Source organism: Enhydra lutris, unplaced genomic scaffold (genome assembly GCF_002288905.1).
Source record: "Enhydra lutris kenyoni isolate GAN:26980312 unplaced genomic scaffold, ASM228890v2 scaffoldscaffold42, whole genome shotgun sequence".
NCBI lineage: Eukaryota > Metazoa > Chordata > Mammalia > Carnivora > Mustelidae > Enhydra > Enhydra lutris.
The window spans coordinates 1,098,154-1,124,980 of record NW_019154126.1 but is presented as its reverse complement, the minus strand read 5'-3'; the positions used below and the strand labels follow the sequence as shown (position 1 = coordinate 1,124,980).

The 26,827-nt window shown below is 43.9% G+C and overlaps 1 protein-coding gene across 4 annotated transcripts in view; it reads left to right on the top strand.

Annotated features, from left to right (window-relative positions):
• The window catches only part of LOC111155567 (KIAA1217 ortholog), a 289,167-nt gene that overhangs the window by 184,351 nt on the left and 77,989 nt on the right, over window positions 1–26,827 (top strand). For all 4 annotated transcript variants that reach the window (XM_022515809.1, XM_022515811.1, XM_022515812.1 and 1 more), the window contains exons 4-5: window positions 9,367–9,565; window positions 13,622–13,715. In XM_022515809.1, coding sequence (XP_022371517.1) covers window positions 9,367–9,565; window positions 13,622–13,715 — 293 coding nt within the window. The remainder of the gene's footprint in view (window positions 1–9,366; window positions 9,566–13,621; window positions 13,716–26,827) is intronic.

Here is a 26,827-nt window from a genome sequence, read left to right as displayed (position 1 = left end):
GGGGTTGCTGTTGATTCAATATATTGATCTTACATCATTCGGTCTTACTGAATCCTTATTGATTCTAATAGTGTCTCCAGGTTTCCATGGATTCTCCATTAGATCACCTGAAAATGATCACAGTTTTGATTATCCCTTCTAATCCACATGCCTTTTCTTTCTTTTTCTTGTATTAACAGTGCTCATCAGACTGACCTCAGATGCACCAATAGCAAAAAATCCGAGTTTAAAGACTTTATTTTTAAGAAATCTCTACACCCAACATGGGGCTCAAACTTAAAACTCTGAGATCAAGAGTCACATGCTCTACCAACTGAACCAGCGAGGCGCCCTCCCAAAATCTAACTTTAAACTGAATGCTTCTGATATTTCATCATTAAGCGTTAAGAAAGTTAAGAAGTTAAGAAAGTTCTCTTTAATTCTTAATTTTTTTAAATTCTGAATGTGTTTTGGATTTTTCTTAACATTTTTCTGACACTATCAAGATTATCCTATATAGCTTCTCTTTACTTCTATTTCTTTTTTTTTTTTTTTTTTTTTTTAAGCGATAGAGAAGGCAAGTGGGGGAGGGAGGAGAGTCTTAAACAGGCTCCATGCTTAGCACAGGGCCTGACTCGGGGCTCGATCCCAAAACCCTGAGATCATGACCTGAGCTGAAATCAAGAGTCGGTGCTTAACTGACTGAACCATCCAGGAGCCCCTTTGCTCAGTTCTTATTGCAGACTATATTAGGACTAGATTCTGTAGTCCATATATTCCTGAGATAAATTCTTCTTGGTTGTGATGTATTTTCTCATGCATTGCTAGGCTGGTTTTACTAGTATTTTATTTAGGGGTTTGCATTTAAACTTAAAGTTTTTCCTCTTACTACTTTCCTATTATTCAGACTAATACTAGCTCATAAAATGAATGAACATCGTGATGTTTAATTTAACTGACAGCTCACCGTAAGTGTAAGAGAGAATTCAGTTACAGTGGTACAGTACCCATACTCAATTTAATTACAGTGTTTCTCACAGCATCTTCATACCCTTTCTACCTTAATTGCTGAGTAACCTTTAAGATTAAATGATTGACTCCACTGACATTGCTGCAAGTTCTTTCGTGACTTTGCATTATAGCTTCTTCATAGACGCGTGTCTAACTATCCATGGAAAAAGACAGCAAGATCTCCTGGGAATGAATATGGCCCCGGTACTAGGAATCAGCATCAGACACATTTATGTCTTGAACACAGTGTGATTCCAGAAGTCATCAACAGATGCTTCAAGGCATTTTATTTTTAGAGAAATGCCTTGGGATGCTCACTTCAATGGTATTATCATTTGAGTCCCAGCTGTATCAGTTTATCGGGAACGAAACAAAATGGAGGGGTTAAGCACTGATGGTGCCATTACTAAGACTCTGTATGGAGAATGAGTGCCTCCGAGCAGAACTCTGTCCAGTGATGGCTGTCTGTCAGGCTGTTGAGGGGGCAAGACTGTATCATATTCAACTTGGAACAAACATATTGCTCTAACATGTTCTTCCGTGATGCTAAAACATGTGGACCCACAATTATGAGTCTTTGGAGCACATTCTAAACCAGAATTTGGCATAAAACTGCTATTTATTTGCTTGGAAATTTTCAGCCTTTCAACAGGATTCTCCATTAGGGACTCTGAGAGGGTCTCCATAGTTCCTCGGGTGTAACTATTAGAAGATAAATTAGCTAAAGACTCAACAGAGTCTCACATTGCCTTTAAATATCAGGTATTTGGATGGAATGAAAGATTTGATCCATACAATCATTTTCAGAACGCGACGCAAAGACTTGGTGTTTACTCAAAACGAAGAGACTGAAATCGGAGAGTGGTCAAGTTATTCCAAAACTAAAGAGCATCCAGACTTGCTGTGGAGAATAAATTTTCTGTCATCTTCTTCGTCCTCACAAGGCAACTGTCTCCATCCTGCTTTGTCACCTCCTTGAAAAGCTACTCTGTAGGAAGGGACCTAGCAGCATGGGTCTTCTCCGGGACGGAAAATGCTACTGACCTCTGAGGGTGTGCTGGAGCTGTTCAAGGAACACATGCAGACTGGTCTGGAAATCGCTGCTGTGTCTGAAACAGAATGTCAGCTGGTGTGAGGTGTGAATTGCTAACTTCTAAAGAACAGTGTCGTTTATGGAACCGCTGGTGGGGTGGTTAGAACACAGAGGGTGACCACAGGGTTAGCGTTGTACCTCCCATTCCTGGTATAGGACCTGGCACACCATAGAGGCTTATGTAGTGAATGAATGAAGGCACCCCGGCAGGTCCACCTCAAATCATTTTGTCTTAGAACCAAAGACTCTTGAATTCAGTCTTTTAAGGGTACACGAGTATGTTACCCATCCTGGAATCTTTTGTTTATATTTAATACCAATGTCTTTCCCATTTCAGAAGCCAATTTACATTCTGCCGGCTCCCCTGGAAGTTTCTGTAGGAGCAGCCTCTCATGGCCCGTCTCTTTTGGCCTAAAAATACTAGTCAGTTTACTGAGTAGAATCCCTAATTGGCCAGTCTCTTTAGATCCATGGGGTTATCTTTTCAAGCATACTTATTTTAGAGAGTGTAGAACAGAAGATACAGAAAATCGTAGTGAGCATTATCAGTCACGAGCTTACCACCCAGAAACAATCAGTCTTGTTATTTCGGTGTGTGGTCATCAAATAGGTGGACATACCATGAGCCTGATGCAGGCAAGGTTCAGCCCCTGTAAGTAAACAATTAACTTTCAAACTGAGTTTTAGGTTTCTAACTTGTACTGTTGTTCTTAAAGAGGGGCCTCAAAACTCTATAAGCTTCAGACCATACAAAACCTGGATCCGTCGCTGCCGCAAGGGGATTCATGGACTTTTGCAAATCGAGTTCCTTTCTGTTTTGTGGTACGTTTTATCATTTAGCAAAAATATAAAGGTTTTCTCGTATTCTTCTAGATTTCCTTTTTTTTTAAGGTTTTATTTATTTATTTGACAGAGAGAGAGAGATCACAAGTAGGTGGGGGAGGGGAGAGCCAGTCTCCCCGCTGAGCAGAGAGCCCAATGTGGGGCTCAATCCCAGGACTCTGAGATCATGACCTGAGCCGAAGACAGAGGCTTAACCCACTGAGCCACCCAGGCGCCCCTAGAATTCCTTTTAATAACAGTGTCGTGTTCAATGAATAGATTTCTTAAGTGAATTGATTTATGACACGAAAACCCTACTATTGGGATTTCCCCATACTGCTCATATAGATGATGCCTTATCAAGCATCCCCATTACTGTATCTTTGTGCACAGATATGTAGAAATGGAATTACTGGTTCAAACCATATATATAATTTGGGCAGCTTTTGACATAGATTAATAATGAACCCTTTAGAGAAGTGGTGTCATTTGATTTTCCCAACTGTGGTATGTGAGAAAATTCATTTTCCCAACCCTTGTCAGCATTGTTTATTGTATTGTAAAAACCTCTGCCAGTTTTATAAGCATAAAAAGCTATCTTAATATTTCAATATTTATGTTTTTCTTATTAAGTTGAAGAGTGAGTTTCCTACTAGAAGGTACTATAAGAGCTTTTAATATTTTTAAGGTGTTAGCCATTTGCAGTAGTTGTAATGCAAATATTGATCTGCATAATCTTAAATTGGATTTGGGGAAACTGAGGAATTTAGGTCATTTGGAATTGTCACCATCATCTGCCTGTGGAAATTGCCATTTAGGGGAGATTGTAGAAGGCAAGCATACTTGTTAACTTGGCCACATCACAGGGAGAATTGAATTCTTTTCAGCTAAAAGATATGTGAGCATCTACTTTGTGCCTAACATTCTACTATACCCCCATCTAATGAATACAGCTAATCATACTGTGGAATTGAAAACTATGCTTACAGTTTCAGTAAAACACAGTGTGAGCACTTATGTAAGAAAAATTCATTCCTCAATTCTTAGTGGCAAAGTGATAGAGGAGCGGTGGGGGAAAATCGCCCAGAGAAGGTCCTGTGCATGCCAAGGAAACTGGCAGGGAGATCACCAAAGGTGATGACATGGCGTGCAGCGGAAATGTGCCTGCCAAGTTCACAGGACAACAGGATTTCTGGAACTCTAGTGCCATGGGAATGTGGCATGGTTTGGGATCCTAAGGCAGCAATAGGAGATAGGTCTGTATTAGTCCATCCAGGCTGCTATAACAAATTACCACAGACTATCTTTTTTTTTTTTTTTAAGATTTATTTATTTACTTATTTTTGAAAGAGAGAGTGAGAGCTCTCCTGCCCTAGAGCATGTGGGTGGTGGGAGGGGCAGAGGGAGAGAGAAGCCAACTCCCCACTGAACTTGAGGAGCCCAACCTGGGGCTGGATCTCAGGAACCTGAGACGGTGGCCTGAGCCAAAATCAAGAGTCGGAGACTTAACTGTCTGAGCCACCCAGGCACCCCACCCTAGACTGAGTATCTTAAAACCATTTGTTTCTCACCGATCCAAAGGCTGGGAAGGTCAAGACCGAGGCACCAGCAAATCTGGCGTCTGGGGAGGGCCTCCTTCATGGTCTGCAGGTGACAGTCTCCACTTTGTATCCCCACACAGCGAGAGCAGAGAGAGAAAACCAACTCACTTCTTAGAAGGGCACTAATCCCATCAGGGTGCTCCGTCCTCATGACTGAATTAGCTCCCAGAGGCCCCACTCCCAAAACCAACGGGGGATTAAGATTTCAACAGAAGAATGCAGGGTGGGGGGTGGGACAGACACACAGACATTCAGTCCAAGCCAGGTGACCGTGTGAAAATCCTTGCGTACCAATCAAGGTAATTGAGAGGATGTCCCCCGTTCTGGAACTGATTCTGAGGATGTGTCGCACAAATGTGACCTGCCAAGTGTACTTTTTTTGGTAAAATATGACTCAGAGTTCTTAGTGAAAAATGCACGTTGTCTCTGCAGAGCCATTGAGGTGGAAGAATTCTTGAATATTCTGGCTTCCCGGTATCCTGGGAACCAGGGAACCCAGGAACCAGGTATCCCGAGGTTCATATCAATGCTCTCTTGCTTCCGGAGCTCTGTGCCTCCCCCCAGCCCACCCCACACTCCCCTCGGCATGCGGATTGTTTCTAACCATGTGTCCACATTGAAGCTGACTTAAAGATAGGAATCTTCTCTCTGAGCTGACCCCCTGTCATGCTCAGCGTCTTCAAGCAGAGGGTCAGGCAAAAAGTGTGAGGACAGCTAAGAGCGTCCAGAAAGGGAGGTTGAAGGAGATGGGTGTCACTCAGGGTGGGATTTCAGAGGTCACAGTCTTCAAGGAAGATACCCTCAGGTCTGTGGATGGACAGAATGGGATATATGAGCGAGTTAACCATTTACTAGCTTTTACTTTAGGCAAATTACTTGGACCTTCTGAGCTTTGTTTTCCCTCTCTGTGAAAGGGGGCCATAATACCGACCTGAGAAGAGATGCTGTGCTGATTAAGTGAACCCTGTGCATACCATTTCTGACGCATAGCAGATGTCCTATAAATGCATTTCCCTGTCCTCTTCCCTTCTTCATAAAAAGGGAGTTTTTGATCCAAAGGCCTTCAGACTTCCCCTGTATTCTGGAGGAAGCCGCCACCCTTTGAGCTAGGAAAGGATGCCAGAGTGTACTGAATCTGATCACAGTGCCAGTAAACCGCCATCATACATTAAGAGATTTCCTTCTGAGTTCAAGCGTTTCTAAATACCTCTCCTGAATTGAGAAAGCAGACTGAATCAAGTACAAAAAGACTGTTCTCCTCTGTTTGTAAAGGCATCTTTCCCATCTTCTCCGGATTTTCACGATCTATAACTGGACTTGTGTACCCAGCTGGCGGCAGCACCAGCCAGACCCTGAGGTAACCATAATTTGGGCCCTTTTTTTTTCACTCAGAGCCTACAAATTCTATTTCAAGCACACACATGTACAGAATGCAGATGTAGGAATGAAAACCAGGCCCTTCGGGTAAATGAGGCTGTGCTGTTTGACTGTAGTGAGGCTGTAAGTGGCCCGTTGGCAGGGGACCTCGCCCAGGCATGGTCAGGGCCCAGACCTCAAGAGTGGTTTTGGCCTTTAGGTGTGGCATCACGGATCATGTGGGACAATCACCACATCTCCGTTTGGGGTGAAGAATTGCAAGATCTGTGATCAGACAGACTTGGAAGGATTTTTGGGGATTCTATGGAATGTGTAACAGCATGGATATCTTGAAAAAGTAGTTCCCTGAAGAAGCTGAGTATCAAAATTTCCTCTGCTTATGCTCAGTTCAAGAGGACTACTCCAGTCAAGGAAACAGCCACTTCAGAAAATACTTCTAATGTGTATTCAGATTGGGAACAGGTCACTAGGCTGTTTCATGTAGCAAAAACTCTTGCAGCTTGGATAGACCCCAAATGAACACTCCTTTTGGCTGACTGGTAAATCATTCATTCTTTCATTCATTCAACAAACATTTATTGAGAACCTGCTGTGTAACAGGTAGTATCTATGGGTACTAAGGGTACTGAGGTGAACAACAACAACAAAAACATTAAAAAAAAAAAAAAATCCCTGACCTCATGAAGCTTACAGTCTAGAGGAAGGAAGTGATGATAAATGATAGTAAGAGTTAAAATATGAATTATAGTATATGGGAAAAGTGCTGAGGAATAGAAATGAAACGAGAGTGGGGGGTATGAAGTATTTGGAAGAATGGGTGCTGAAATTTTGACAGAGGTGGGTGAGGGAAGGCCTCACTGAGAAGCAGACTTTTCATAAATATCTGACCAATGATCTGGATGGATAGAGATCTAGATCAAAAATATTGCCCTCTGGATTTTCGAAACTATTTCTCTGTTGTCTTCTGGTTTCTGGGTTGCTGTTGAGAAAACTCATGCCTTTCTGACTGTTGCTCCTTTGTGACTTTTCTCTCCAACGCTCTGGGAGCTTGTAGGACTTCATGTTCTCCCCGCTGCCATCTGGAATGTCTCAGTGACCACCCTGATTATGTCGTGTGTTTCAGAACCTTTTTCAGTCTCCGATCTCAGACTCTTCAGTGTGGGGGAAAATTTTTTATAATGCTTTTTGTAAGTCTTCTGTTTTTCCTGATCTCTTTTACCCAGATTCCCATTAGTAATACTTGGGATGCTCGGAAATAATTTTCTGTTTTTCTTATTATTTTTCACTCTCTCCTGTCCCTTCATCTTTTTGCCCCACTTTCTGAGATTTCATCAACTTTTCTTCCTCCCTGAATTTTTTTTTTTTTAATTAAGTAAACTCCACACCCAACCCCAAGATCAAGAGTCACATGTTCTACCGATGGAGCCAGCCAGGCATCCTCTTCCTTCCTGAAGTTTTAATTCCTGCTCTCATGATTCCCAGAGTTTGCTCTTGCTCTCCAAATGTTCCCCTTTTCTTGGACTCTCTCCTCATTTCTGAGTTTCTGTTTTCTGTTTATTTTGGTGTCTCATGTTAGTGGCTTGTATGAAACGTCTGTTAATTCTGGGTAGCCTGCAAATGTGTGAGTGAGACATGGTCATACTGACTGGAAGCTTTCATATATGGGTTGGGCCAGTTCATAATGACGATCAAACAGAACGTGAGCATCACCCTCAAAAATCTATTGATCTTTTCTCACAGGCCAGTCAGCTTTCCTAGAGGGGTTCCTCCAGTTTCTTGACTGAAGGTCACCCCTTTGCAAACATTCTGTGAGAAGGCACCTCACCCACCCTCCCCATGCCTGGTGAGCCAGAATCCAGTCTGTTTGGTTCTACCTCTCTGGTCTTCTGTGGATGTGGGTTGTCAGTTGGCTGAGTGGGATAGAAAGCAAGCTTTGGAGAGGTTTGCAGCACCATTAGAAAGAAAAGAAAATTCAGTCAGGCCTAATGCTTTCCACTCAGTCTGCCTTCCTCCCCTCAGAGGGATCTGGTGCCTTGCTTCTGGAGCTTCCCTAGCCCTACATGTTTTATCTGGAGTTCTCCCCTTGAAGACTCAGGTGTCGGCCTTTTCTTGTCTGGTACTGTTTCCTCTCTGATTCCCTTAATTCTTTGATCTATGCTTTTTTAATCTTCATTGTCACTTTAATGGAATTTCAGGAGGAAATAGAGACAAATTTATTACATAAATTGCCTTACTGTAACCAGAAGTCATATTCTGTTCTTTTTTTGAGTCTCCTGCCAAAGCTTACTCTAGTGATAGTAGTCTGTCCTCGGTAGATCCTCACAAGAAGTGGATTCAGATTAAATGTCAGAATCTTTGATACCCTGTTTCAGTTACGCATTTTTGAATAACAATTCACTATGTAAACATAGTGAATTAAATCAACAGTTACTTGCTTTATTCTGCAATTTGGGCAGGGCTTGGAAGGGGGCATCCCATTTAGGTTCCATGTGTTGGCAGCTGGGGCAGGTCACCTGGAGCTGGGGGTTCTCCTCCCAAGGTGGGTCACCCCCACAACTGGCCAGTGGTGTATAGAATGGATGCTTAGTGCGGGCCTTCAGTCAGGGCTTTTGTTGTTCTTCATGTGGCCTCCCCCACGTGGCTCAGTTGGGCTCACAGAAGCTTGGTTCTTTGAGGGAGCATCCAAGATCACACATCAAGAGGACAAGGTCTTGTGTGCAAGCACTTACCAAGCCTCCATTTTGCATCTTACTTGCTAATGTCTCATTGGTCAAAACAAGTCACGTGGCCACACCCAGAGTCAGCATGGGAAGGGACTACACTCCCCAAGAGGATGGGTACTGGGAGGTGTGGTTCATTGGAAGCCATATACCCCCAGGAACTCTAAAATTCTATGATCCTATGCTTCTGTTTTTCTTTATGTAACTGACTTGTTCATTTTCTTTCTGAAACACTGGGGTGCCAGATTCTTTTCTTGTAGATAGTTGCAATTTGTATAAACATTCAATACATATGTATTAGAGCCACAGAAACATTGTAGCTTTTCTGCTTCAAATGAATGGACTAGACAGACTTAAGCTATATTATAGCCTATCCATCGCTATAATGATTGTGTTGTTAGTTAATGAAAAACACAGTCAAAATCGCCAGACGGGGTCAAATTCTTAAATATACCTTTCAAGGGAATAAAGTATTGTCTTTTGCTTTAGGCTACCAGAGGTTAGCTTCTTGTCCTTTTGGTTTTAAAATAGTTGGAAACTAGCCTCTTTAAAACCTGCCTGGATTCCAGAGAATAACGGCACGCATTCATGTGATAACCAGAAGTGCGTTCCTTGGGAATTCCAAACAAACATCTCTTGTTACACGTTTTCCAAGCTTGTCCTGACCATTGCTGCCTGGGGTAAGACAGAAAAGGGTAAGCTTTTGCTGCGCATAGCGTGAGTCTTGATCTGGGGCTGATAACTGTGTTCATTTTGCGTGCAGGGGTTCTCTATCTCCAGTACGGAGATGAAACCAAGCAGCTCAGGATGCCGAATGAAATCACAAGCGCAGACACAATCCGTGCTCTCTTCGTAAGTGCCTTTCCACAGCAGCTCACCATGAAAATGCTAGAATCTCCCAGTGTCGCCATTTACATCAAAGATGAAAGCAGAAATGTCTATTATGAACTAAATGATGTAAGGTAGGTAGTTAATTCTTGTGTGTGTGTGTGGGGGGGGGTGTCCCACCATACTCCATTTAGCATTGCTACAGTGTATACTGGTCCTGATTGGGTAGGCTTATCTTACCCAGGTGCGAATTCACCATCTGTTTTTCTATAATCCATTTACAAGGTTTACTTGGTTTACAAAGATGAGGACAGACTTCTCCCACATAGATCTTTGCCTATGACCTCTGAGAAGAATATAAGAAGTAACCAATCCACTGTTTAAGAGCTGGGGGAGCTGAGGCCCAGAAGGTAGTGGGGAGACTTGATCGACCTCATTAGGACATGCTTATGACTAGAACTTTCCCAGCTCCTTCTCAAGTGCTTTTTCCCTCACAGAGACTCTGAACATGTTGGGTAGTGATTCCACTGGGCCATTATTTACACCAACAGGTTAGAGTAGAAGCAGGGAACCCTGTGCTGTTGTCCATAAAAAAAGAGACTGAGAAGCATTCTCCGTCTCCATGGTTTTCTTAAGTAGCTGGCCTCATCAAAAAATCTCATTTTCCAGGTGGGCTTTCTCCGGGGCCCCTAGGAGAATGTACCCTCAAATGAGGCTAAGAGGACTCATGCTACGGCAGAGGGCACAGAAGTAAAAGCATCTGTGTTCACCGTGATGGTGGTGTGTCTAGAGCAGAAGGGACCCATCCAATCTCTCCCAGCCAAACAGCCTGACAAACCAGACTTGAATTAGCACAAACAAGAAGGAGTCACCTAGTATAGCTCCTAGACATTTTAGAACTTAAAAAATTATTGAGTGACTAATTGAGCCCTTTCATTTTATGGGACCAGAAACTCAGATGCATAAAAGTTAAGGGACTTACTCAAGATCACACAGACAGCCCCTTCATTTCCAGGTGCAGCCCCAGACCTGACTGTCCACATCCTTTGTGAAGAGTTTGTTTTTGTTTTTTTTTTTTATTCCCTCAGAATGTTCCCTGCCCAACTGATCTAGTCCACAACTTGGAATTTTGGGTCATTTCCCCATGGGGAGAGCAGGATGCCCTGTTTCTTCATTATGGCATTAATAGAAAGCACTTTTTTTTTTAAGATTTTATTTATTTATTTGGCAGAGAGAGAGATCACAAGTAGGCAGATAGGCAGGCAGAGAGAGAGGAGGAAGCAGGCTCCCTGCTGAGCAGAGAGCCCAATACAGGGCTTGATCCCAAGACCCTAAGATCATGACCCGAGCCGAAGGCAGTGGCTTAACCCACTGAGCCAGCCAGGTGACCCCGAAACCACTTTTTAACAGTGTGCCTCTAGTGCATAACACATGTGAATTGATAAATACCTAACAGTGATCACAAATGACATTTTGGCGTGTGCCAAGGTGTATGAGGAATTTAGGGCTTTGGCACAGGCCCTAAGGTATAGGGGCTACATCTGTTGTACCACCTTGCTACCTTGAAAAGGCATGTTTAAATATTCATGGGATCGGAAAATTCATGTCTGTTTTTTGAAATAAATTATTAATCAGCCTGTCACTTAAAAAAAAATTGAATTTACAGAGCATAAACTTAAACACGGAGTCATCACGTTGTATCTAAAGAGTATGTATGTGGTCATACAGTCCCAGATAGTGTTTTCACACAGGCATCTTGTTTTACAGCTCTTTTCTTGACTTTCCATCTTTTGTAGTTAGAGGACTGGAGAGAAATGGTAATAATGAATCTGTATGAAACGACATAGAGCCATTTTTGGTTTTGGAGCTCAAGCCTGATGAGGTTATTAGGAACAATCGGACCCTACTGTCTTGCGGCCCATGCAAGCATTTTTATTTTATTTTATTTTTTTCACACAAGCGTTTTTAAATTTGCAAAAAGTCATGATTTTCCAGAACCTTTCCCAAACCTCAAAGCATTACTACTAGGGCTACCTTTATTCATTCTTCCGGAGTGTCGCACGGAAGTTACGAAAAGAGAATTGGGAGGGAGGACAAAGGGGAAAAGGTCCCCCTCAACTTTCAAACTGAGATGATCCTCCTTGATGCGAAGCCTGTTGATAAAACAGATGAAAATGGTGCTTGAGAGAAGACAAGATCCTTTCTTTCAACAATAATAGTTTTCAGTTAATAGGTTAACATTTGTGAAAGTCGTTTTTTAAAACCTAATTTAAAATGTTTAGTGGAAAAGTCATTGATTTATAAGATTGTCTGTAATTTTCCTTTTCAGTATTTTGATTTACTGATAAAAATGGATCTAAAAATATTTAAGTGGTTAAGGTGTTTTTATTTGATAGTGAATATAATGTTCATGCTAGGTGATCCTGTGTATGTCTTTTTCCAAAGAATTCTTCTCTCTCTTTGCTTATATGCATAAAATGCCTCAGTTGTATTTTGATTGGTAGAATAAATTCTCCCCAACAACATTATATGGATTATCTCTCTCTCTCCTCCCCAAATCCACCATGTAGACTGTCACTGAAGACAATGGCTGTAATCTTCTGAGCCCAGGACAAATTTCCTTTCATATCCAGTGTTTTTGAAATGAGTGTGTATTGGTTAAACATTTAACTATTTCGTTACTGGGTTGGGTTCTTCATATTTTCCTTAGGGAAATGCTATGGAGTGTTCAGGTTGAAATTCCGTGTTGTAAATGTTGCCATGGTGAATGCAATCTGGGCCTTTACTGTTGGTTCATCTCGGATGAGCATGTTTCTAAATTAATCATAAACCAACCTCATGTATTTTAAATACCTTTAGAATCCCACTACGTTTTTTTCATGGCTCAAGGAAGGTTTTCAGTTTCTTCCTATTGTCACTCGTGACTCCCCACCCCACCATCAAAGCCACAGCGGGGACTCACTGAAGGAACCCCCCCACGTCCTCACCTTCTGTGAGCTCTTGCCTTCATAGTAACCTCGCCCCTTTGAGATAACAAAGTCCTGCACGCTCCCCCTTACACCTCCTCGTAACGAGCTCCTTGAAGTCTGGAGCAGCCCTGCAAGCTTGGGCTAGTCATTGCTTCAAAGCAATTACTGACAGATATTTAAAGGAGGGAAGCAAGGCCAGTCCAAGAATCCTCCACTCCATTTAAAACAAAACATAACCCAGTAATCCCAGAGATTGCGATCAGCCCCCAGAACGTGCGGCTGCTGCACCTGGAGGAAAGGAATGCATCTCTCTGCACACGCGTCCCTGAGCTCAGTGCACTGGGCTCGGGAGGACGCAGTGTAGACGGGGCTAAACGCGCCTTGGGTGGCCCTTCTGCTGGCGAAAGCTGAATGTGGAGGGAGAAGGACTTCGTAGACATTCCTATGCTCTTAAATAATTTTAAGGTAGGCTCTGAGCAAGATGTGGGACTTCTGTCCTTGGCTGTGGTGTGACTGACTTCCGGGCTCTAAGTGCTGGGCTCCGAGGAGAAAGAGACAAGCAGAAGACTCGATCTGCTGCTCTTCCTTCTAAAGACTCTGCCCGTCCTCTCAGTCCTCTTTTACGTAGACGAGTTATTTTTAATAGGCACTGTGGAAGGAAAAAAAGGCATTGTAAAGATACTGGTTTTGATCTTGGTGGCACTTTTTTTTTTTTTTTTTTACTGGACTGCAAATAACATTTTCTGTTCCTTACGGAAAGTGTTTGAAGGAAAAAACCATTTTCCTTTGTGTGCATTCGTGAGATAAGCAGAAAACCAGGCGTTTGGGCAAAGTAAACGATTAAATATTTAAATATTAACCAAATCTCTTTGAACGTAGTGTGAGTATTGGAGCTTTATTGTCCCTGAAAGTGTTAGCTTTCCTTGCTCCAATCTTGAAAGAAAGTCCACGCTAACTGATACTTGTGGGTGGAGAACCGCAGGGAGAGACGAATACTTTCCTGGGGAACAAAAACGGGAAAGAAAAGCTGGAGTCCCTTTTCTCCTTTTGCTTATTGATTTTTGCCTATTGTATGGTGAAGGAACTTTTTGTCCGGTTGACTGTAGACAGCCGTTGGATTGCCTGTTCGTGTCTTCTGCCTGATTCTGCAGGGCAGGCAAAAGAAATGGCCAAAGTGAGGCTCCTTTCATCTGCCGTAGTCATTGATGTTTTTGATTCCAGGAACATTCAGGACAGATCGCTCCTCAAAGTGTACAACAAGGACCCCGCACATGCATTCAACCACATACCGAAAACTGTGAATGGAGACATGAGGGTAAGTGTTCCCGTTCTATTTTTAATTTTATTCGATAGGTCAGACCATCCCTTTTTCTGGTATGGTCTCCTGATGAAGCCACACCCCACTACCGGGTTTCAAGGCTTCTCACCTCTCATCTTGTCTGATGACTCATGATTTGTGCCTTGGTAAAGAATTCAATTTCGCGGACATCTGGGGCAGAGGGACCAAAATGGGGCCTGGCACATCCTTATTTATCTCTGAGCATGGACTTGAGTTGCGTCCTCCCTCCAAAGGGGATCTTAAAAGTCTTTGCCTAAAAGCATCTTTGGTCCATACACATTAACTTGCTCGGAGGATCTCTTATTATTTTTTTTCTAATTAAAACTAACTTACAAACAACACCAGCAAACCCATGTCCAGTTCCATAATAGTCTTACATCAGCTATTCCAAGCAAGCCCTAGTGTTCTAATTAAATTATTCACCTTAGATTCATGACTGTTTACTGCTGTACTGTATTAAATATCATCAAACCTTCTCTGAATCCCATCGGAGGCATAGTCCAAAAGTCTGCCTGATGCGGGAGCTGAAACTCTCTAGATTTAGATCCTCTCCGAAGATTATCCAGACATTGAGAGCACCCAGGGGTGTTTTGAAGAGAAGAGAACAGAGAAACAGAAAAGACAGATTTTAAAATCATATTAAAGCAGGTTCCCTAAAAAAGGGACTGAGTTTCTAACAATAGTGCTATGTTCCCCTCCAGCTATACCTCCTCCCCACCACACACACAAATTTAGAAGATGCTGCACCATTTTATACCATCCTTTCTGAGGACTAGCACCCCGCTGGGTGCTGGAGTTTAACTAGGAAGAAAGTAAATGAATATGTCTTCTTGCCAAAGAATCCCTGACCTTGCCTATCCTAGCATTGTGGTTGCAATCCCGAGGTGAGCTTGTCTCTGCATCCTGGATAGAATGTATCAGTTTGTTATTGCTGCTGTAACAAGTTAATACACGCTTCCTGGCTTAAAATGGCACAGATTTACTATCGTTCGGTTCTGGTGGTCAGAAGTCCCACATGGTCTCAATGGGCTGTCTGCTCAAGGGGTCAGTGGCGGGACATCAGCTTTCCTTCTGGAAGCTCGAGAGAGAATGTTCTGGAGATCACGCATGTTCCTCAGCTTGTGAACGCCTCTTTCCATCTTCAGACTCAGCCAAATAGCATGTCTTGGATCCAGCCTCCATCACCACATCTCTGACCTTCTCTCTTCCACATTTAAGGACATTTGTGATTACACTGGGCCCACCCTGTGCCCCAGAATAATCTCTTTATCTTAAGGTCAACTGATTAGCACCCTTAATCCCCCTTTCTTGTGTAGTCAGAGGTTCTGCGGATTAGGAAGCAGACATCTTTGGGGGACCATTGTTCTGTGTACCCAACATGGTGTGTGAATTTAGGACCAAGAGGCCAGGAGGTCTGAGAGAAAGTGCTGGAAGAACTTCTAGGGAATTCTGGGCTGGAATATGAGTGATGACATTGTGGGATCAGAGCCCATATTTTGGAAGGAAAAGGCCCCTTATGTCCTCAACTGCTGATTCATGTGTGTGTCTGTGTGTGTGTGTGTGTGTGTGTGTGTGTGTGTGTGAGAGAGAGAGAGAGAGAGAGAGAGAGAGAGAAATGATGTGCGATTTGAAGTGAGGTCTGTGTTGCTACTTCAGAAAATCTAGGATTTTGAGGCTTATTTTTAGCTAGTTACACTTTAAATGTAAACCAGCACCACGTGAAGACTGAGTCATGCTGATCGTGACACACGGACTGAGTGTTACAGGACCCTTGCTTTTTGTTATTTCGTTATTCCTTCTCAGTGACATTCTTAAGAGTCTTTGTTGCCCCTGGATATCTTTAATTTTGTTGATATGTCTAGCCTTCCAACTGGAGTTTCATGGTGCTCCGAGATCTGTTTCTGCTACATAGAGCCCACACAGAGGCCCCAGAATCGCCTCTGAAAATCTTGTTTATGGCTGGAGAGGACACCTGTTTTAACTCTCAAGCAGATGTGGCACCTACATAAGGACCAGCAGTGAGCATGTAGAGACTCAAATATCAACCATATGGACAAAACCTATTAGAATTTAGAATGTTTGCTGTGGGTTTCTAGTTGTTCTGCTTTTACTTTTAGACCAGACCCTAGTGATCATTCTGTGTTACCCACAGCCTTCTTCAGGCAGCATTTTTTCATGTGAGGAAATCGACTGTTGTCCCCAGATGACAAGACAACAAATGTTCACCATCCAACCCCTAGACATGCTTGTAGGTTTCCAACAAGACTACTTAGACACGAGAACTAGAACCTGGTTTTAAAAATCAACGAAGTGTGATCATGCCTGCCGTTTGTAACTTGGCCCCTGGTCACAGATTCCAGAAGCTTCAGACGTGGAATTCCTTCTGCCTCACCTTTTGGCTGTGGAGGTTGGAATTCTCTGACCATAAGTATAGCTGCTTTGCCATTAAAGGAAAGGAGGCTTGGCTGAGCCCGGCCTGGAGCCCAGCTGCATCCCCCCATCACTTATGGTGAAGAACAGAGAGAGAACAGAGCAAGGATCAATGGCTGTAGACTAAACCAAGCCGTATGGTGGGTTTAGGGCGCTCACTCCTTCCGTATGGTTGCAATGTGCGCGTGGCCGTGAAGGAATTTGATGATAACTGCTCGCATGAGTCAGGGACGCAGCCCCGCCCCTGATGTCATTCGCCTTCCACCTCCAGCCTCCAGACGCAGCCTGGGACAGCCCGCCCCACGGCCCACTCGTTCCCCGCAAACACGCCGAGCAGGGAAGACGTTGGTTGTTGGATCGAGCAGAGGCGCAAAAACCGCAACCGCAGAAGTGCGGTGGCCTCCGAGACCATCCTTAACAGTGCGTTTAAGATCTTAGCGGGTGAAACTAAAGACCGCGGGAGACTTGAAATCTACCCGGGTCAGTTCGCCAGAGCAGTTTAATGAGGACGATGACAACGGCGGTGGTGTCACCCAGGAAGCCTGCTAGACTGAAGTATTGACTTTGAGCTTGGGGGCCCCAGAGCATGTACGGAATACGTGCCTGGTGGGAAGAGCCTGCGTCTGTCTAGCTTCTCATTTAGAGTCTGGCTGAGCACTCGGGAGGCTCGTGTGTGGACGGAGACTTGTGGTTCTCTGCTGGAACGGAGCACACCCGGCTCCTGATTCTTCGCACATGGGTGCAAATCACCCTGATCCAATTTAATCACGTGGCTTGTGTTTCCTTACAGAATTAGGTAGTAGTTTTTGAAATTTAGTTCCGGAGGGACTGAGCTCACCAGATGGAAGAGGCCTTCTTGCAAAATTATGTATGCGCTCACAGGGCCTCGTCACTCACAAATGCACTACTCAGAGAGGAGCCATTCCTCCTGGGGACTCTCAGAGGGCACCAGGAACTTCCGGTTCACCAAACCCAGTGGCTTTTTCGCAGTTTCGGGGGCTTTTCCATCCTCCAGTGCACGTTGAGATGACTTCTGCGATTTTTGCTCCTGTCATTCAGTTCTTTCCCTCTTGTATGTCTTTCGGTTTTACTTACATGGGACAGCTCCCAGATTTGCCTTTATTTATTTTTTTTTAAAGATTTTTTTTTTATTTGACAGACAGAGATCACATGTAGGCAGAGAGGCAGGCAGAGAGAGAGGAGGAAGCAGGCTTCCTGCCAAGCAGAGAGCCCGGTGCGTGGCTCGATCCCAGGACCCTGAGATCATGACCTGAGCCGAAGGCAGAGGCTTAACCCACTGAGCCACCCAGGCACCCCCAGATTTGCCTTTAGAACAGCCTCCCCAGACCTGGCCCGCCATCTTAAATATGTCCTAATACCAAAATCCATCGCTGCCGCCCAGACCTCTCTTATTTCAGCTCTGCCTCTGACACCCAGGAACGGTCTCCTTAGAAACCTTGGATTCTATTTACGCCGCCATTTCTAAATCCCTTGCTTACGTTCAAACACATCTCAGCCCGCTTCATTCATTAACTCCTCTTCCTCCTGCCCCTCAGTGGTCTCCAGTGTGCTCAGGCGGACTTCACCAGTGTGTGTGTGTGTGTGTGTGTGCATATGAATTTGCTTTTTAAATTTTTTTTATTTTTTTTAAATCTGCATCCTTTCACTTGTGGTTTTTATCTTCCTGCTGACTTAACCATTACATCGATGTGGATGACCCTTAAAATTATAACCCCAGCTCTGCCGTCTCTCTAGACTTCAAGAGCCCGGTGTTTAACTTCCAAGTGGCCATCTCCACATGGGTATTCTTCCAGTGTTTCCATCGTATCCCATTGAAGGAAAAAAATTGTAATCCTTTTTTTTTTTTTTTTTTTTTTTTTTCTCCTCCGAAGTCCTTTTCCTTCTTGCTTTTTCTGTTTAGGCAAGGTAGAGTGATGTTGATGGGGGAGGAGTGAGTGCATTTCAACAAGTTGGGAAGAAGAGATTTAAAAAGTTGAGTTATCGGTGATTGATTGCCTAATTCCTGTTTCTCAACACTTCCCCAGCCACCCGAACTGGTCCAGGCCATCCGGGAAGGCCTCTTACAGATGCCCCTTCTGCCAGGGCCTGCACTGTGATAGCTCTTCTCACAAAAGCTAACTCTTTTGAGCATTTACTAAGCACTCTTATGAGTGATCTCATTTAACCCCGCAAGACAACATTTGCGTTGGTATATGCCCTCCTCTTGACAGCTCAGAAAACAGTTGCTTAGGTATGTTAAGAAATTTGCCCAAGACCACACAGCTAGTGAGTGCCAAGCTGAGATTTGAACCCAGGCAGGTAGGCTCTGGATACCCGGCTCTTAGCAACACTAGTGATCAGTCATGCAATAGCCTTTATTCAGGTTCCCACCTCTGCATACCCTAGTTCAACTGTTGCTTCCCAAGCCATCCCCCTAAGCCCACCGTCCCCCTACACAAAGAATAGCAACTCATGGTATCATCCACAAACCAACACCCAAGCAGAGTTACCTCACAGTTCTTACTGTGGGTGTCTGAAGTTCCCTCTCCCTCCCCACAGATCTGCCTTTCAAAGTCACTTCCATCTAACATCCAACAGGATAATTGCCCGATTCCTTCAATAAACCGCTGGTCTGAAAAAAAAAAAAAAAAAAGTGGGCGGACGCTGTCCAATTTCCCAGATCACGTCTATACCATAACAACCAAATGCCTCGTGGGCGCCATGTTGGGATCCTGACTGGAACAACCCGCTGTCAAAGACATCGGTGAAAGTCTGTGGGAAATTTAAACATGTGTTGGGAATCAGGTGATGTTGGGGCACCTGGGTGGCTCAGTCAGTTAAGCGTCCGACTCTTGGTTTCGGCTCAGGTCGTGACCTTGCGGTTGTGGGATCGAGCCCCATGTTGGGCTCTGTGCTCAGTGTGGCGTCTGCTTCAGATTCTTTCTCCCTCTCTCTCTGCCCTTCTTCACCCATTCTCTCTCTCTCTCTCTCTCTCTCTCTCTCAAGTACATAAATAAAACCTTTAAAGAAAAAAGGAATCAGGTGATGTTAAGGGATAACTGGTCATTCCATTGGGTATAGTAATGGCTTGGTGGTTATGTTTTGTAACATGAATCATACCAAGTATTTACAGGCTAAATGGCATGATGAATGGGATTTGCTTAAAATACCCCAGCAGAGTAAACCAAAAAAGCCGATACAGGTGAAACAAAATCAGTTAACTGCTGAAAAATGCAGGTGGATGATGGGAGTTCTCAGATCATTTTCTCTTCTGTTTCCAAATGGCTGAAAATCTCCGTATTGAGATGTTAAAACATAAAAACTAAAAGACCACCTCCTTAACGAAGATTCCCATAAGGCTTTGGCAGAATTCATCTTTCTTGTCCATCCAGGGGCACATGGCATGTTGTCCTAGTGTTAGAAAACATTCAGATGCCTATGCATCTCGTCCGCAAGACTGTAAATTCTCCAAAGGCGCAGACCATCTTGTGTCCATCTTTGTACCCCTCCTGAAGCTGGCCGTGATGTCTCACCCACAGTGAGCGTAAACCCAGCACACACGGACCCCTCTCTCACGGTAGTGCCGCAATTCTTGTATTACGCATTTTCTGTCATTAGCGAGAACCCACTGTAAAAATACCTCTGTTCTCATCACCACAGAGAGCTGTACTTCTCCTGGTTTATTTTTGTCATGTGGACACTTTGAATCTTGAAAGTGATCATTTTCCCTCTTTGTGTTGCTACTCTAAAGCTTAGAATTAAATGTGTGGCCCGCCTACAACAAGCGCGCAGGCATTCACCGCATGTGTTTTGTATGTTGGCCACGTTCCTGGCCTCCCTTTTTGATTTTCCCACTTTCGACTTCTTGTCAGATGCTCCACTGTGACTTTTGGGAGGGAGGGGGGCAAAATGGTCATAATTTCCATGAATTCTGTTCATTTCTCTGTGGAACCAGGCAGGGCGCAAGTGGTATTCATTCTAGACCATTGTTTTTCTGGATGTAAGGTAACAGCCTTTTTGTATCTTCACAGCAGGCAATGTGTTAACTACTTTACATACTGATTAGCCAATAACTCTGCCAAGGAGGTAACTGACTCCATTTTTATCGATGACGCAGCTGAGGCCCGTGAGTCTTTCCGAGGCCCACCCAGCTGGTAAATGTCAGGCACTGGATTTGAACCCAGTTCTCTCTGACTCTCTGTATTCAGCTGTAGCCTCCCTTCCTTGGCATTTCTGTTAAAGCTTTTCAAGTTTTGATATGATGCTCCTGATGAGATTTCGGAACCCGTTAAATATCCTTCCTTTTTCTTTTCTTTCTTTTCTTAAATTTCTTCCACTTCTTAACCCTGTTAGGTGTCTGTTTCATGGCATTTTTTTAATGTTTGACTTTGCTCCGTTTTGTTCCCTTTTTGACCTGGCTAAAAAGATACCTTCACCCTCATCCCCCCCAATAATGAAAGAAGAACACGTATATGTCATTTAGTATGTATGTCCGAAATGGGCATGCCTTAGAACTCTTTTTTCCATGGGGCAGCGTTCTGGTTGAGAGGAAGACTTTGGGATTTGGAGAGGGATGAAGTAATCCTATAGAAATGGAAGAGAAGAGGGGTGCCTGGGTGGTCCAGTCGGTTAAACACCTGTTTTCAGCTCAGGTCATGATCCCAGGTCTGGGGATCGAGTCCCACATACGGCTCCCTGCTCAGCAGTGTTTCTCCCACTTCCTCTGCCCCTCCACCTGCTTGTGCTCTCTCTCTCTCTCCCTCTCTCTAATAAATAAAAAACAAAAGGAAGAGAATCCCGTAGAAATGGAAGCTTCCAGAAATACTCCTAACAAATCCTTTTTCAGTCATTCAGGGTTCTTCTCCATGACCCACCACCAGCAACCGTGATATTGACTGACATTTAAAATAATACCGACCCCAGGCCAGGCCCTGTGCTGAGCACCGCGCTTCCATTCATTCTCATTTGATTTCCAGAACAAGCACCTGTGAGGGGAATTCTTGTTATCCCCTGTTTCAATGTGGAAGCTGAAGATCAGAGAGGTTAGGGAACTTGCTTGAAGCCACATAGCTGTTCTGTGGTAGAACTGGATTGGGAGCTCGGCAGGCCAACCCCAAGAACTGCCCTTCTTGTTCACTCTGGTGGTCACAACTGTCCTTCCCCACTCCGCTGCCTTCATCATCGGTGTCCATGTGCCACCCAAGTGTGAAGACCTAACTCAAAGGCTTCATCAAGACTTCCCTACCTCTTCGCTTTTCCAAGCTTCTCTGAACCTCCCCAGGACCTCACCGGTCTGCCTCCCTCCCTTGGCCTACTGACATTTTCCTGCCTGCCATGGACACGCCTTCAGTTCCTTTTATTTTATTTTATTATTTTTTAAAGATTTTATTTATTTATTTGACAGAGAGAGAGTTCACAAGTAGACAGAGAGGCAGGCAGAGAGAAAGGAGGGGAAGCAGGCTCCCTGCTGAGCAGAGAGCCCGTTTCGGGGCTCGATCCCAGGACCCTGGGATCATGACCTGAGCCGAAGGCAGAGACTTTAACCCACTGAGCCACCCAGGCGCCCCTTCAGTTCCTTTTAAATCCCTACTTTCTGCAGGGGTGAAGTTCCCATTCTGTTCATCTTCCTGCTCCCTGTGTTTCCCTTCAACAATGAGGAAGTTCTCATTAATTGTCTGGATGAAAAAGGGGTTCACTCGAGCACTTCCCCTATCGCAAATTTTCAGTGGATCCCCTCTTTGCGGAGATTAGTACAATTATTTGTAAATATTAATATGAACATTTGGAGTCTGCAGCACATTCCTGAGCTTATCTCAGTGGTAGTTCCTGACCAAACTAAGAAATAAGAATATCTGTCTGTCCCAAAAAATCCCCCTTCTATCAGTATAATTTTACAGCAGTTAGTAACCCTCAAGTTTAAGATGAGAGTAACGGATGGGTCGGGTTGAAACAAGTGATTGTCAGAAAAGCATACGTAGGGGCACCTGGGTGGCTCAGTGGGTTAAGCCTCTGCCTTTGGCTCAGGTCATGATCTCAGGGTCCTGGGATCGAGCCCCGCATCAGGCTCTCTGCTAAGCAGGGAGCCTGTTCCCCCCTCTCTCTCTGCCTGCTTGTGATCTCTGTCTGTCAAATAAATAAAATCTTTAAAAAAAGAAAAAAAGAAAGAAAAAGAAAATCTTACTTATCTGCTTTTTAAAACTTTCTTCTCAGGAGTTAAATTCAAGTGTGGTACAAAGTTTAAGCTAATTCTGGATACCAAATTGAAGAAGACAGATCTTGTTTTGCTGTATGTATAACTCAGTAGGACAAATCTTAACCTGTAGGTTGCGTTTAGTCAGTGTTTCCTGTTGGACACTCCAAGTACTCCAGATTCAACAAAGCAGGACTGAGAATTCTAGACCAGTTCACCTAACTCCAGGGTTCACTGGTTCACTCACCCAACCATCATGTCCCCTCCCCTCCTCTGATTCTGGCTCTTGTGCAAGATTCTGGAGATACAATGGTGAACGAGTGTGGTCACTGCCCTCACCAATCTTCAAATCCAGCAGAAGGTCCGAAGTCAGTAATCCACAAGTTCGAACATGAAATCAGTCGCGATACAGACATCTGGATGTTTCCACATCAGATTCAGGCTCTGTGAAATCCTTGCCTCCGTTCCATTACTTGCTCGAGTTAAAACAATGGAACTCACTTGAGTGATGTATCCAATTATGCCCTCTTCATATCATACTTCTCTGACAGGCAAAAAGATGTTTACGTTACCACTGGTAAGGAATTACTCTTCTTGAAATGATTAGCGAGGCAAACGCATTGGAATACAGTGGCTCTCCAGAACACGGGAGATATTTTCTTCTTCCCTGGCTGCTTCCAGTTAGACTTTATTTTATTTTCCAAGAAGCAAAAAAGGGTAATATATGCACATCTGATAGGCAGCTTCTAAGTGATACAAATCTCATCTTTCCTGCCTTGTGGCCGCTTGCCTTTCCTTACACTTTTTTTTTTTTTTGTCATTGAGAGGTTATGACAACATGAGCCATATTGTATTTATAAACATCACGTGTTTCCTTGATATGGCTTGCAGTTTCTGCCAGACGGAACACATGGAAGAAACATTTCTCGTTAGCTCAGCATTGGTTTTAGTTATGCTGATTTCCGGGACAGGAAAAATGCCTTCCTACTCGGATTTAACTTTCATAGAGTAGAAACAAAACCTCTGAATGTCCGTGAAATGGTTTTAACAAGGGTGGATACTGCTCCTTTAAACCACATATTTTGACTAAAAGCTTCCTTCTGTTAAAAAAAAAAAAATCCAAGCCTTGCATTTAGTCACCATAAAGACAGACAGAGCTGGAAATCTTCGAGAGATGGGTAGTTTGAAGGTCTCTGCAAGTCTAGAAAGTTTCTTCTAGAAGAAAAAAGGGTCACGGAAGATGTAAGGTAAGAACTGTACCTTTGTAACAAAATACGATTTTCCGACTGTTTTTGTCATGCTGTGGGACATTTGCCTTCAACTGAGACAGATCTTCTGTATTTCAGTTCAGTGAGGCATTAAAATACCAGGTTTTTAATTTTCACTTCATAACGCACTGCTTGGGAGGAAACTTCTTTGTGATTGGTGATAGTCTGTTTCTTAAAAGCCATTTAAATTATGTTCGGCTGTCTTCCGTCTGTAAATCCTACGATCTAGTTTGTGTAACCTTATAATTTGAAAAAGGATTTAAGGTGTCCACATTATCTGCTAGTACAGATCTCAGTGATGTATGTGTTTTGTGACCATTTTCAATGTTTTCATGAAGATGTTGACTTGCATTTAGTTTCTGAGACAGATGTAGAAAATTTGAAGATGTGCTAACAGTGGGAGGGGGACCTGAGTGTGTGTCCTTCAACATCTTAAGGAAAATTATTTTCTTAAGGAAAATTATTTGTTGCTTTTTTCCTGGTGAAAAACACTTCAGATTTTAAATTACAAATAGCTTCTGTGTCTCAGTTTTGACTTCTTTGAAAAAAAGGTCTTTGTAAGCTTTAAGAGTTACATTTAAAACTTCTACAGTTTTACATAACAGATATAATCCTATTTTGTCAGGTTTAATGACTGCTTGAAAAAAGGCTTGGCAGAAATTATATGTACTTGAGATGACTTTTATCTTATTGTTGCAATGGTAAAGTCACAATTTTGCATTTTTTAAAAAGGAATTCAGTAGAGCAGCGTCCTCTTAAATCAAGTGTGTTTCCCTTTAAAGGTTCGTGGATCTGCTTATCCATATCCCTGTGGGTATCTTTATCCCAATTTGGAGATGAGTTTATGTGCATGAAAAACTTGCTACCTAATGTGGTCTCAATAATATATTATTATATATATAATAATATATATTATTTCGGGGCGCCTGGGTGGCTCAGTGGGTTAAAGCCTCTGCCTTCAGCTTAGGCAATGATTCCAGGGTCCTAGGATGGAGCCCTGAATAGGACTTTCCGCTCAGCAGGGATCCTGCTTCCCTTCCTCTCTCTCTGCCTGCCTCTCTGCCTGCTTGTGATCTCTCTCTGTCAAATAAATAAAATCTTTAAAAAATATATATATATATTATTTCATGTAGTCCTCAGAATAATTCGACTTCATAGGTACAATTAGACCCATTTTTTGATTGGAAAACTGAGGTCAAGAAATTAAATAACGAGACCACACCCTAGCAGGTAGCAAAGCCAGAGTTCGAACCCAGGCTGACTCTCTTACTAGTAGCCAAGAGCTCCGAGTCTGGAGTCAGATACAGACGACTTAGTTTGAAAGTAGTAATTATACATCAGCAATGCTTTTTGACCTAAGAGAAATTATTTTGTACACTTTTGAATGTTTTTTTTTTGTTTTGTTTTGTTTTGTTCTGTTTGGTTTTTTTTGTTATTGGTGGTTGGTTGGTTGGTTGGTTGGTTGGCTGGGATGGGTAGCATCCAAAACTAGTATCAGACTGGTTGTTGTCTTTTCTGAGACTTAGTGACAGCTTCCTCAGTGAAATGAAAACAGTAAACAGTAGATAGTATGGGGAGAGTTTTAGGCAAACTGCCCTTTCTTCCTTGCTCCTTCCTTCTTTGCTTCGTGTGCTGTGTCACTTGAAAACTGTTTTCATGGCCCTGGAGCGGGGAGTGTATTCGTGAGCTTGCTCTGGAAGTGAGAAAACGTGTTTGAATGGAGAACTGCCTGCATGTCAGGCTGCCGCCTGTGCGGCTTTCGGCAGAGTGGTTGGGGGAGGACGGAGACAACAGGGAATAACATTGAAGGGTTCCGGAGTCAGCACAGCCAGCAGAGCTCCCTCAGCCCCAGGGACTGGGGCTCTCCTCCCCTGCCTCCTGGACACCGAGGCATCCACTGGGCCACAGAAATACCCGGGGATTTGTGGTGCGAAGTGATTACTGCCAAGGATGTCAACAGGCGATGTAAGGGCTCATCGCAGCCCTGCACTTGGGCTTGAGGACCAACACAGCTAGCATCCAGCCCCATTTCTGCCCAAAATCCAGGGCTGGCGAACCAGCCAACTCAACTGAAGGTCCGTTGGAACAGGACCGTCCTTTAGCGGGTAGTGGGGTCCTTCCCAAAGAGTTCTGTGCCGGTGCTGGAGAGTATGGGAGAGGCTTCCCCCACATTCCCCGCCCTTTGATATCCAATCCACATCCCTTCTCTTGTCTCATGTAAATAGAGATGTTGGTGGAAATTGCCTTTGACTGGGAGCATATGTCCTGGTATTTTCAGGTTGCAACACTTGCCCCTACATGCTGTTTCCTTCCTGGGATTTTGCCTTTCTGTCTTCTCTGTGGGTCTCCAACGGGGTAACCCCGACTCTAGGAACTTGTCTCTGATCCTGTCCACGCAGCCTCCCCCACCCCCACGATCTTGCCCTAGAGAGGCTTCCAGACAACTGTTCTTCTCTTGACACTTTTTCTAAAATTTCTCAGGTGAGTATCTATTACTTTATTTAAAATTCTGGGAGGCGGGTAGCACACGTTAGTTTTTTACAGGGAAGACAAATATTTTTAAGGTACGTAGCAACTGGTGGTAAGATGTTTTCCTCTCTGCCCTGCTTCTCTCCCCATCAGGTTAGCGATTACTTTGCTGGCGCGTAATTGGCAGGAGCGAGACTCTGTCTGCTGCTGGACATTTGTGACAGAGGAGGTAGCTGGTAGCTGGTGCAGCCTCAAGAAATAAGCCTGACTTATTTAGAATCGTGAGGTTTGGGACGCCTGGGTGGCTCAGTTGGTTAAGCAGCTGCCTTCAACTCGGGTTGTGATCCCGGTATCCTGGGATCGAGTCCCACATCGGGCTCCTTGCTTGGCAGGAAGCCTGCCTCTCCCTCTGCCTCTGCCTGCCACTCTGTCTGCCTGTGCTCACTCTCGCTCCTCTCTCTCTGACAAATAAATAAATAAAATCTTAAAAAAAAAAAAAGAATCATGAGGTTTCAGAGGTGGAAAGAGGGTCCTTATGCATCTTCTTTTATCATCTTTCACCTGTCCGTGAGACAAGACTCAGGAGGCCTAGCATGGTTGGAATGACTTGGGGTGACAAGGTCACAAAATAAGGGAGGAACAAAGATAGGGCTGGAGCCCAAGCCACCTGTCCCTGAGGCCAGGTCTCTGTCCATCTCCATTGCTTCCCTGCTTTTCATTCTGGCCCCTCT